The 13397-nt window shown below is 46.0% G+C and overlaps 1 protein-coding gene across 8 annotated transcripts in view; it reads left to right on the forward strand.

Annotated features, from left to right (window-relative positions):
• Positions 1-13397, forward strand: part of Tdrd7 (tudor domain containing 7) — a 69740-nt gene that overhangs the window by 33846 nt on the left and 22497 nt on the right. For 7 of the 8 annotated variants that reach the window (XM_006537518.1, NM_001290475.1, XM_030253050.1 and 4 more), the window contains 3 exons: positions 6245-6828; positions 8583-8769; positions 11918-12029. In XM_006537518.1, coding sequence (XP_006537581.1) covers positions 6245-6828; positions 8583-8769; positions 11918-12029 — 883 coding nt within the window. Of the gene's footprint in view, positions 1-94; positions 485-6244; positions 6829-8582; positions 8770-11917; positions 12030-13397 lie in introns of those variants that run through there. The other variant, XM_006537519.1, reaches the window with a different exon arrangement.

Raw genomic sequence — 13397 nt, forward strand, 5'->3', positions numbered from 1 at the left:
ATGCTTTGTAAAATCTCTTGATTTGATTGGATACTGCTTTCTTACAGAATTTTAGAGAAAATTCTAACTCCATAGAGACAGTAAACTTAATCGCTGAGGCCTCCGCAGTGCCTTTAGGGGTGTCATTTATTAGCTGTGTAACTTCCAGCCTACATACCACTCTTTTAGAGCCTTAATCTACTCTATCAGATAACTAATCCTGCACATGTCATAGAGTTGTTGGGAGAATTAAATGAGATAAGATACATAAAGCAGCTGCTAGCAGAACATCAGAAACCACAGCTCAGCTTTACAGCAGACAAAGTCTTTGCTCAAGTTGGGGTGCCTAGTGAGTCCTCCAGAGGAAGTTACTTCAATGGAAGCAGGAGATGCTACTAAGAGAAGGTTCTAGGCAAAGAAGCAGTGACCTGCAGGGACTACAGCTCTAATATGTGCATAGGTGCCACCTGGGAAGATATCTCTCCTTTCCTCACCCCTGCTACAGGTAATAAGGACAAGGGGGAAGCCTAGTGCACAGTGCAAGCCCCAGCTCTCAGCCAGAAGTATCCCAGGAAGTTCTATAGATGTAACTGGAAGACAACATTATCTTCCAAATGTGTGAGCAAGTGGCTTCAGTTTGGGCAAAGATATGAAGTTTATCCTTGTTGAGGTGGTGTCAGCGTGTATCTAGAGACAGCATCAGGGAGAAGGAAGGCATCAGGTAGACCAGCAGGTGAGTTGGTAGTGAAGGAGGCTCTGCACCTACAGCTACCTTCAGAGCCATGGAGAAAGGTTCTCTGGGTAGATGACTTGTGAGTGGCCAGAGGTTACAGTAACAGAGAACTTCTTGCTTCATCTTTTAAGTCACTGTGGATGTGTCACAAACCATGCTTCTTAAACAGAACCCACTGCAAAGGTGCTCCTTTGAGCACCTTGGTTGTGGCCATTAGTGTGGAGCGCTGCTGCAGAGATGTGTGAGGTGGACGGTGTGTGGCTGCACTGTGCTGCTTTAGCTTCTTTGTCTTTCCATGAACACAGTACATCTGTCATTCCACAACATGATGTGCCACAAATTATACCAGGCTGGCTGTCTAACTGTGGATCTGTCTTCATCTCTCCCAGTTCTGACTTCCAGCCAGTCTCACCTTTAGCACGGAGTGGCTGTCTGTTAAGGAGCCGACCGACCAGTGTGAGCATAGCATACTGGCTAGAAACAGCGATAGACAGTGTCATTGCTGAGGGGCAGTATCTGGAAGTCTTTCCTCCACTGCTAAGGTCAAAGGTTAAGTTTTTAACATAGGTTTCTTTCTGTTAGTGTTGATTCATTTTGAGCCCATAACTGCCCATAACCATTGCTAAATGTTTGGAGGGCTAGGATGTAGATCTGTAGGTGAATAAAGACATTTATTATACCATTTTGAATTTCAACTGAATGATAGCCATGTAAAATAAGATTTAAAACATTATTTAAAACCTTAACATAAAATTGCTACTCCATGGAAATAGAGCTATGCTCCTATAGATAGTTTGGGAAGCCTCAATTTAATTGGATGTTACTGGATTCTTCTAGAACCCTAAAGAAAATTCTAATTCCATAGAAACAGTAAACATAACTTCAGAGGCCTCTGCTGTGCTCTTGGCAGGTGAGCTGTCAGAGCCCAAGTTCACAGGCAAAACTAGAACAAGAGAAGACCTCTCCTGGCTAAGGAGAAAATGGTGCAAAAGATGAATCCTTACATGTATGAACACAGAGCTGTCCAAAGAAGTTGATGTTTTTTTCTTTGGACCTGTACCTACCAAATCTGATGTGTCTCCTGGAAGCTTACAGAAACCTGGTGAGGTGTGAGATTCCAAATGAGGCAGAGTCAATCCAAATCAAGCTAATTAGAGGAAATTTGTGAGCATAGCAAACTTAAGACGTGTTTGACATAGAATCTGCTGATGGTCACTGTAGAAGGTGGGTTATGTCCGTGGTATACAGTGCTAATGGCGTACATTACTGGTCTCTCCTGGAGGAGGTGCAGGTTAGGCCATGACTGGGTCTGCCACTAGACTGATGATTTGAAGAGCGGATATCCAGATCTAAGCTACAAAACAAAAAGATGATGGGAGCATAGTTAGAATGCTGAGTCTGCCCACACTGCATGGGCAGTGGCAGGGGAGGGGTGCTGATCCTTTCCCACTGTGTGCATAGAGTCAGGTGGGCTAGAGGAACTAGAAGTCATAAAAGTCCTCTCCTGGGAGATCTGGCAGAAGTGGCTTTCTGGCCGTCATGTGCAGGAAATATAAGAGCCTTGTTTCTGTGTTTGGAACTGAGACAAGAGCCCATGCATAAATCCTAAACCCTGTGAGATGGGCCAGAGCACAGAAAAGAGCAGAAGTCAGACACCCAATAATTTGAGCATGGTTCCTTAGCTTTGAGGAGACCTGGAGTGTAGCAGGAGAGAAAGAACTAGAGATGTCATGGTTTGTGGGAGCCAGCATCCATGGGAGAGTTTTGGGAAAAGTGAGTTTCCATTCATAGGAAAATTTAAAACAAATGAGCTAAAAATTATATTTGTTTTAATTTTTTAGGTCTAAATTATGCCTTCCATGTATATTTCCCTTTTGAACTAAGAAACCCTTAAGCCGGTAGTCCTCAACATATAGGTCTCTGCCCCTTTGGGGGTGGAGCAACCCTTTCACAGGGATCACCTAACACCATCAGAAAACAAGTATTTACATTATGATTCATAACAGTAGAAAATTACAGTTATGAATAAGCAACAAAATGCTTTTATGGTTGGGGTCACCATAGCATGAGGAAGTGTATTAAAGGGTCATAGCATTAGGAAGGGTGAGAACCACTGCCCTAAACCATTCTCCACAGGTGAGTTAAGGAAATATTTGCTTCAAGCCTGTTTTCCATGTCACTAAACTTACCAGGGAATAAACTTGCCTGAAACTTTGAGTGCTTTCTGAATTAACTGCAGCCAGGCCAGGATCTGTTCCTAACGTTAGGTGAGTTTAATTTTAGTCAGCAGGCAGAACTGACAAGTTCCGGCAGGCGTTCAACCTCCCTTTTGAAATATGGAAGCAGTCTACAGGCATAGCCCTGACACATCCAGTCTTATCTAAAATATAGAAGAAGCCACTACAGTTTCACTGGAGTTTACAGTTCAGAGAAGTTGTGGAGAAAGGAAGGATTGCCTTAAACAAAAGCCTAGCGCTGCTAAGGGAAGCCACCTTCTAGTTTAGGGCTTTGCGTGACTGTTGCTTGGACTTTGGGGAAATTCTTGCTGTTTATAGGCAAAGTTTGGCTTAGGTGCTGCAGCCAGATTTGTAAACACACTACTTCTGGATGACCTTTAAGATTACTCTAGAAGTAGCTGCGCATAGAGGTGCACACCCGTGTCTCATCACCTGAGGAGGAGAGTTAGGAGTTCTAGATCCTCAGTCAGATGGATAAGTCTGAGGCCAGCCTGGGCTACACAAGGTCTTGTCTGAAAAGCAGAGATTATTGAATAAAGATTAGAAAAAAAATAGGATTGTGCTTTTGCCATAGACCAACTTCTACTAAGTGGACAAGTTGTCCATAACTCTGTCAGAAGCAGTGCTTCCTGCTCAAAAGAGCTCACTGCACTGTGTGTAGAGGAAGAGCTTTGCGGGAGTTAGTGTGGCCATCACGTCTCATCATACTAACAAGCAGGAAGAAGTGGCGGCTGGACACTGGGGTGGGTGGGGCAAATAAACACTGAAGTGCCCTATATTTTCAGGTAACTTCTTTAGAAAGATATCAAAATCCTTTTGGGGTTAAAGGGTGCATGAAGTTGTGGCCCAAGGCTTATGGCCTTTTCTCTGCTGTGTTCCCGAGAAGAGGTTGAGAAAGGTTAGTAGGTGAAGGTGGAGAAAGTTTGAAGGTAAGCCCTACAGCCTCCTCTGGCTCTGGATGTGGAAGGCTGCCATGTCTCAGTAGGAAGTTACTTCAGCTGGAGTCATACACACAGGAGCCACTCACAGCACTGGTTTTTATTTTTCCATTTTTCTGAGAAATATGTTTTCCAGCCCTACTTGGATGCCTGGCCTAAATTCTGAGGCCTTATCCAGTATGCTGAAGCACAGCACAGACTGGCATTTTAAATGGCAGATGTAAAGCCAGGCGTGATGTAATCCTTACTTCAGAGGCTGAAGCAGGAAGATGGCTAATGAAAGACCAGCTCAGGCTACATAGCAAGACCCGACCTCAGACTAGAGAGGGGCTGGAAATGTTGCTTAGTGATAGAATACTTGCTATGAATCATGTCCTAGCATTGGAGAGAAACTTTGAAAAATTAAAAATTCGGATTTAAGAAGCTGATGAGCCATGGAGAGAAGGAATAGCCAGATATTTATGTCACTGTGACTTAGCTGGTACATAGCACTTCCAAGTGATTTCAGGCTCTTCAAAGTCTGAAATGTTTCCTGAAACATTTTATTCCTTGAAATTTAAGACACATTCAGTAGTGGAAGAAGAAAGAGGAAAAACAAGGAAGATCCATGTCTCCCGGTTCTTAAGTATCATGAAGAGTAAAAGGATTCTTGTTTTTTTGTTGTTGTTATTGTTGTTTGTTTGTTTTTGCTTTTGTTTTTTGAGATAAGATCTCCTGTAGCCTAGGCTGTCCTTATAAAGTATGTAGCTTAAGGTAACATTGGACTCTTGATCTTCCCACCACCACCTCCAAAGTGCTTGAGATTAGAAATGTATGCTACAATGCCCAGCTCCAAATGGAATCTTTAGTGTCACAGTGATCTTGTCTTTCAATTTATTAAAAGTCTTCCCTTGTACATTATTTGTACCTGTGGTCTGTCTACCTGCATACTGTGTAAACAGTGAGGTAAATGAAGTGATGTTCTTTATTCATCAGCCAACCAATCAACAGAAGTATTCTGGTTGTGCCTGGCACTTGCCTGTGATACCAGCTCGTAAGAGACAGAGGGCCAGGAATGTGTGGTGCCTCACACCTTTAATCCTAGCACTAGAGAGGCAGAGGCAGGCAGATCTCTGTGAGTTTAAGGCCAGCCTGGTCTACAGAGTTCCAGTATAGCTGGAGAGACCCTGTCTCAAAAGAGAGGGTTGGGGAGATCAGGTGTTCAAAGCCAGTTTGTGTTAAATAGTGATTTAAGGCCAGCCTGGGCTACAGGCAACCCTGCCTAAAAACAAAATGCATGACTCAAACGGCAACAAAACAGGAAGCAGTCCTTGGTAATTTCCTATAAGCTTACCATCCTAGTAGATTCTCCTAAGAATTAAGATTGTAGCTGAGCAATAGCCGAATGGGACTAATAAAGGGGTCATTCCTGAAGGCAGACCCTGAAGTCTGACTCGGGCTAAGGGTGGAGCATCTGGTTTTGTAAAGGCTGAATAGTGAAGGTCTAGGCTTTGGGAGTTCAGCAGTGTTGCAGAGCTGCATGATGGCCACCTGTCCTGTCCTGACTCACAGACAAAGCAGCCTTGGGTTACATACGCCAGGGAGGCTGGATGCACACCTAATCCCATAGGATGTTCACTGTGAAATGACTCTGCTGATTGGTCAGCCATTTAAGCTGTGAAAGTCAGTCTTAGCTCATAAGTATAAAGTGCAGAGGGCCAGTCCTCTTCTGTCAGTAGAAAGGCTTAGCAATGGAGGACAGCAGTGTCACCAGTTCTCCGGATCCTCTCAGGCATGTACAGTCGGAGACTGGTTGCCATCTGATGCGAGGTATTTTCCCCACTAGCTCGTTAAGATGGCAGTGTTTTCGGTTATGTGTGTGCTGTGGTGATTGCTCACACTGCTTTACCTCTGGGGCATCATTTCTGAAGATTCCCACACTGAAAGCTGTGAGTTTCTCAGGACGCTGTAGGAAGGAAGGTAGCACCCCTATTCCTACCTGTGCGTAACTATTCCACCGTTCCTCTCCGTGGTGTGTGTGTTCCTGACATAGAGAGCTTCATCTCACCCTGGGTCCCGTGTATTTTGCAAACTTCGCTCTGGATTTAGCAGAGAAACATTGACAGGGCAGAAGCCTCATGATCCCCTGGGCTCTATCTTAACTATCTTCTGAGTGCCTTTTCTTCCCTGATTGTCTCTGGACTCTTGCTCATGGCATCTGTCAGGTGATGCATCTTTGTAGTTAAGAAGAATAACATGTACACTTTTTCACATTATGAAATTAAAAACAGTCCTCTGTCAAATGTAAAATAATTTGTGTTTTTAAGGTTTTCTTACCCACTGAAATGTTTGTCATTGGCTCTCTTTAAATATTTCAGGTGGAAAAACCTTGTGGTGGTGGTCAAGATTCACTTCTTTATCCTGCCAGGAGAGAGCAGCCCCTGAAAAGTGACCAGGACCCTGAGAAGGAGCTCCCACCTCCACCTCCTGCTCCCAAGCAGGAGGTTCCATCCCAAGGGAGCCCAGCAGTGATGCCAGATGTCAAGGAGAAAGTGGCAGAACTGCTGGGCAAGTACTCAAGTGGCCTTTGGGCAAGTGCGCTCCCCAAAGCATTTGAGGACATGTACAAAGTCAAGTTCCCTGAGGATGCCTTAAAAAATCTCGCCTCGCTCTCTGATGTGTGCACCATAAACTACATTTCTGGAAACACCCAGAAGGCAATTCTCTATGCGAAACTCCCATTGCCCACTGACAAGATCTTAAAGGATGAAGGGCAGGCACAAGGAGATTTTGACATCAAGTCGATGATTGAACAAGAGTATTTGCAGATAGAAAAAAACATGGCTGAAAGTGCTGATGAGTTTCTGGAGGACATAACTGTGCCGCCTCTGGTAATTCCTACCGAGGCCTCACCGTCTGTGTTGGTGGTTGAGCTGAGCAACACAAATGATGTGGTTATCAGGCAAGTTGGCATTTCTAGTTGTTCCGAGCTGTGCAGTGTTGTCACATGACCACTCCTGGCATGGATGCTGTGGAGGGAAGGAAGAGCAGCATCCTCAGGAGTCACAGTGAAGTGCAGGAGTGTGCTCACGTTTGTAAAAGGCCCAGCGTCCTTAGGAGAAATGATGGTTAATAGTTTTAAATGGGAATGATAATATGAACTTGGTAAAAGTTGTGTCATAAGCATCATGGCAACTGTGTCAGAAACATCAGCCTGGCCCCTTCAGGCCAGGTGATGCCGTCAGATCTAGGACTGTTGTGGCAGCCCTAAAAGGTCAGGGTAGCGAATTTCATCATACACTCAGATTAGCCAGTGGACCTAGAGCTGCCCTGCTGCCCTGAGCTTTTGGATGCCATTCTAAGAGATGTGTAGCTGTCACTGATGTGGCTAATGACAGCCTGAATTGACACTGAAGCACTGGATTACCATCCAGTGTGGAGCTGTGGCTGGGGAGAGGGAGAGAACATTGAAACAGAAAGCATCCAGGACCCTTCACCCCAAATGGCCCTCTGGTTTGTGCAGCCCAAGACCTATAGATAAACTAGAAAAGCACAGAGAATACCCAAACTAGATCCTTCCAGAAGGAAGAGCTTGAGAGCATTAAAGCAAGTGGTGGCCCAGCTGACACTATGAAGCCTGCCTAGTCTCCTGCTCTGCCACTAAGAAGGATCTTTAGAGGGACTTTGGCTTACATGGGGTTTTAGATGCAGCTTTGTATCGGTCACATACTGAGGATGGTCTGTGCAGATTCTCGGTCCCTGTGCTCAGGTAATTTGGAGACAGTGTATGAGCCTATACTGGGTACTGCCCACACTCACCTAGCTGTAGCACCAGCCCTTGTCCTCACTTGTGAGTGGAGCCATCCTTCTCTACTGGCTGCTGCAACTCCTGGATGCCTCTCCACATTTACTCAGTTGTCACCTAAGTTCAAGCCCCCGAGCCCCATGTCTCAAAGACTGGAACCCAATGCAAGACTGACTCCAGCCTCTCCTGAACACTTGCAACACACAGCAAATGTAGACGATGGATCTTGACAAAGTCTAACCCATTCAGGGATGAAGACTACACATCTTAAATTAGCTAGTTTCCAAAGAGTCATTCTTTGCATTGTGTGTGAAATGTCTTTGTAGCTTCCCTTTCTCTCTAGTAACAGGTAGGTTGGCTGGGCCATCTTCTGTCCTGCAGATAGTTACCAAGACCATGTGGAGCAATTTCTTAGAGTTTTCTCAAATCACCAGAGGCTCTGGGTAAAAACTGGAGAAATATAAGGACAAGGGCTCCTCTGCCTCCTCCCTCACCTTGGCCAGGTGATTTGAGGTCTCTTCGAGCTGCAAGCTTCATCCTGTAGCAGAAGTGTTGTCATTTCATGAGATGCAGCCTCACCAGGGTAAAGCCATCTGCCAGATCAAAGCAGCCTCATTCAAACCTGGAAGGGCTTATGGGAGCCCCTGTGGTGTTTCCACACACCTTCCATCTCCTGTCCTGGGCTCTCTTGCACCCTGCTTCTTCCTGGGGCCTCCAATGCCTGCTTCTCCTCTGCTGTTCTCAGGGCTGTCACACATCGTCACACTGGGCAGTGGGCGCCATAGTCCTATCTCCCTGTACTGAGAATGATGTTCCCTGAGCACAGTTCCTTCCCCTGCTGGGGTGAGCAGCTGTGAGCCTGGAACCCTGGGGTTTACTCACCCTGACTGTTGCTCCTCTCACCATTACAGGTATGTAGGCAAAGACTACTCAGCTGCTCAGGAACTGATGGAGGATGAGATGAAGGAGTTTTACAGTAAGAACCCCAGAGTCACACCGATCCAGACTGTGCACGTGGGGCAGCTGCTGGCAGTCAATGCAGAGGAGGATGCCTGGTTGCGAGCACAGATCATTTCCACGGATGAGAACAAGATAAAGGCAAGCTCAGTTTTGTTAGCATGAGGTAGATACGTTACAAGTTTTCAGATGTGATTGTTGTTTATTGTTCTTTCAAATCCAGTGTGACTTTCACCAGAAATTCCAAGTAGTGCCTGTGAAAGACTATCCCTTGTTAGCTCTTATACCAGTGGTAGTTATGATATCTCAGTTTCTTAAAGTCACAGAGTAAATGAAGTTCTCTGTGAGGGGCAGACTCAGATCTTATCAGAAGGGTGTTTCCCCACTCCTGGCACTGAGCAGCTCCATAAGCAGCTTCAAGCAGGCCTTCTCTGAAGAAGCAGCCACAGCAGAGAGCTGCCATTCTTCCTCCCTGTCTTAGCCTGAGCTGGGCTCATGCATCAGCAGGCTTTAGTACTTTGGGCAGCATCCTGTCTTGGTGATCAGCCTCTGCCCCTTTGCGTTGTACCTTCCATGAGGAGCCCAAGGATCAAGACTCCGTCCACAGGCTCAGTTTCCTTGAGAATTGTGTCCTTTTAAGCCTTAGAGCTCCCCAGACAGGGAGAAAAGTTGCTGAGCCATGGTGGGCTGCTGGCTTGGTGGCCACCTGAATATGTCACTTCTCCCTTTTTGCAAGCATGCTGTGAGTGACAGTCCTGTGTCCGGTGTCTCCCAGGCAGAGGACTGCTGCTTTTTGACATGGAGGCAAAGGAGCATAGGCCAATCACCAGGACAGGATGTGGCCGGAAGTCTTGGGGCCTACAGATGGGGCAGGACCTAAGAGGATTGAGAGTAACTCTGGGCGCAGTCCAACTCAAGCTAAGACAATGAGAGGAAGAACAGTAGCTCTCTGCTGAGACTGCTTCCTCAGGGAAGGCCTGCTTGAAGCTGCTCAAGTCTTCTTAGTCTCTTATGATATCCCTGGCAGCTAGGAGAAGTGTACAGGCACTCAGGTGGCACAGAGACCTGTGGTCACTTGATGGTGCCAGAGAACCAGAAATGGAAGCCCCAAGTGCCTGCTCACTGATTGCTATGGCAGCCTGAGATGCTTGCTCTGCTCTCCTGTAGCAAGGCACACGGGGTGAGGTGGCTGAGGCATACGGGCACATCCAAGGATGAGGGGTTTGTGAATTGTGATTGTCATATGTGTTATTAGCTGGGCCTGGTGCTGCAGCTCTGTAATCCAGCTACTTGGGAGGCAGAGGCAGGAGAAGCACAATTTCAAGGCCAACTTAGGCAACAACTTAGTAGGAACCTGTCTTAGAAAGTTACAGGATGTAGCTCAGTGGTTAAAGCACTTGTCTAGCATACATTAGGCCTTACGTCCAACCTCCAGTACCACAGAAGAAACAAAAATTTACCACTACTACCATAGCAATAGATGCAGCAGGCAAGTCAGTAAAGAAGTCAGCTGCAGACATAAACCCTGTGAAGACTTCGGAGTGGTCCTGCCGTAGCCTCTTGCTGGGCTAACAGTACAGCTTCACCTGCTCTGGAGTCTGGGTCTCACACTGCTTCTCATCATCAGCATATATAACATGGGTCCAGGAGGAGCACATCCAAGATTCAGGTGTAGACTGCTGTTCATGAAATTGAAACGTTTGCCTGAGTCTTGAGGCTTGTGAGAGGGGAAGAAATTGTGTGGACATGATGGACTAGAACTTTGGCATGGCCAGTGGTCTGGGTCCAGGCAGCAGAGAGTCCAGTATTGTTTCCTAAGGTGAGTCTTTGCCTCAGCAACCAGGCACACTCACCACATAGTCAGGGGAGTTGGAGGGCTCTCTGCCTTTCTTCTTCCTCAGACTCTGCCATGGAGGAATTGATCTTTATTTCCTGCTGGTGCCTGTGTCTTATTTTCTTCAAAAGACACAGGGACCTGTCTCTGTTGACTGGTATTTTCCAGGCAGTACTGCCTGCCTTTTGTTATTTGCTTTGTATTTTAGGTTTCCAATAGTACCAGATTCTTAGTTACTCTAAATCTAGGATAATAAAACGTAATGTTTCTAGTTGCCAAGAAAAAAAAAAAGCTTTCATAGCTTGGGAGACAGGCAGGCAGATCTCCAACCTGGCCTACATAAAGAGTCCCAGGCAAGGCAGGACTGCATAGTGAGCCCTTGTTAAAGAGAGGTGGGAGATTTTGTGGTCTTTAGGTCTTGGTGTGCTGCAAAAGTCATCTCTGTGTTAATGGTATGTGTTCAAGTCTCATTTCTGTAGCTATACTAAAGTATCCTGAGAAGAGGCGACTCAGGAGAAAGGGCTTACTCAGGATGCAGTTCTTCACTACATGAGATTTAAGTCTGGAACTAAGAGCAGTCAGTCCCATCTGCAGCAAGAGCAGGGAGAAACGAATGCACCCGTGCTTGGTGCTCAGTTTACTATACAGTCCTCTACTATATAGTCCAGGGCCCCAAACCAGGACATGTTGTTGCCCACTTTGAGCCTAGGTCTTCCTGTATTAATTGAGACTGTTAAGCTAGTCCTCCACAGATATTATACAGCTGTAGCACTGATGCTGATCTAAACTCACTGAGACTTCCCAGATGATTCTGGGTTATGTCCAGCTAACAGACTAAGAGTTAAGAGTATACCTGGGAGCTGGGGCCTCGGCCAAACTGAATGAAGATATAATCTAGCTTTGTGAACTTGAAGAAAAAATTTGGTTTCTCCCCTTTTTTAAAAAATAGAATTGTATGTTGTCCAGACTGATGTCACTGTTGTCCCTGACCAAAGCATCTCATCCCCTAGTACCACAGTGGCCAAGAGAGCAGGCTGTCATAGGTGCTGTTTTGGGGTTCTAACATCTGGCCAGTATCACAGGACTGATGAGCTCCTGGAAACAGCTGCTGTCCCTCAGAACAAGGAAGACTCCTAGCAGGAAGGATAAAGACAGGGAGAGGCCAGACAGCAGCAGAGGTGACCTTGGCAAGGCCCCAGAGCCTATTCTGCCTTGGTCTTATTATTCTGGTTGACTAAGGGGTAAGGTAGCAGACAAGGGCCTGAAATATGGGACCCTGAGGCCCAGCCTTTTGTCATCTGGGGTGCATCGGGGAGCCTTTTCTTTAGCTGTGGGAGAGCTGAGATGCCGCGTGATGACTATGGAATAAGACAGATCCAGTTGGATATATTAAGGTCTTAAACTAAGGCTAAGGACTTTTGAGTGTAGATGTGATAGGCTTTGCTCTCCCCTTAGGTGTGCTATGTTGACTATGGCTTTTGTGAAAACATTGAGAAGAGTAAAGCGTACAGACTGAACCCACGGTTCTGCTCGCTTTCCTTTCAAGCCACCAAGTGCAAGCTGGCAGGTAAGGGGCCGTCTTAGAAATCCTTTCAACACTGTACTCTTCGCTGTTGAATTTGGAAATGCTCTTGGTGCCTCAAGTGTTACACTTTCTTTCCCTCTGCCCTTCCGTTTGTTTGTTTGTTTGTTTGTTAGTTTTGTTAGTTGCTTTAGGTGAAGTCATACTATGTAGACCAGACTGGCCTTGAACTTAAACTCCTCCTACCTCACTTCCTCAGTGCTGACTTCCAGGTGTGGGCTGTCACACCCAGCTCATAATGTGTTTTTCTTGAAAGTTCTGTGAATAAATTCACACAATGTTCTTAATAAGATGTAGTAATAATGAAAGTGTTTATTGTCACATTGATTATGTAAAACATAGCTCATTTTATTGTATTGTAAAAAGTTTATCTAGCCATTTGAATGGCTTAAGTTTATTTTGTTTTGTTGTAGTAAGAGCCTAAATGACTCTGTAGCATGGGATTCACCCTGCTAGGTCCTGTCACTTCAGAGATAGGACCCTCAGCCTTCTCCACGGAAACAGGTGTGCAGATACACTCTGGTAGCAAACCCTTGTGCACCCAGACGAGCTGCGCTGTGGGTTGTCTGGTTCTTGTGCCTTTCCTCTTTACAGAAGCATGGGAATTTGTCCTTGTGCATGGCAGTAGGGGGAAGCTAACAGCGGGCCTGTGAGATGGATGGAAAGAGGCTTACACTTAACTCTAAAGGGATCACACTTTTTCTAAATTTTATGTATACACACACACACACACACACACAATGTATGTATGCCCATGAATACATGCTCCTGTGGAGATCAGAGGCATCAGATACTCTGTAGCTGGAGTTTCAGGTGGTTGTGAGCCTCCTAAAGTGGGTTCTAGGAAGCAAACTCAGGTCCCCTGGAAGGGTGGAGAACATTGGTAACCACTAAGCCATCTCTCTAGCCCTGAGATCGTTACATGAAAATGAGCCCTCTGCAGAAATTCCCCTTAAGCTGAGTATGGCAACCCACACCTGTGATGTGTCAGCATTTAAGAATAGAAGATGACAAATTGGAGGCCAGCCTGGGCTACATAGTCAGTTCCAGGTCAATGTGGGCTTATAGAATGAGACCTTGTCTCAATGAATGAAAGGGGGGGGGAGGAGAGGAGAGGGAGGGGAATTGAGCGGAGGGAGACAGACAGAGAGACAGAGACAGAGACAGAGACAGAGACTAGTGTCCCCACCAGCAAGAGTGAATCTTTGTCTCTGAAGGGCCTGACTCTGAAATAAGCCCAACGAGCTCTTAAGAGCCAATCATAGATTGTGGAATTGGTTTGAAAGGAATATATCACAATTGCAGAACAGGAGTCCAGATGCTGAGGTAAAAGGTACGAGCAGAGTCCCAGCA

This window comes from Mus musculus, chromosome 4 (assembly GCF_000001635.26).
Source record: "Mus musculus strain C57BL/6J chromosome 4, GRCm38.p6 C57BL/6J".
Lineage (NCBI taxonomy): Eukaryota > Metazoa > Chordata > Mammalia > Rodentia > Muridae > Mus > Mus musculus.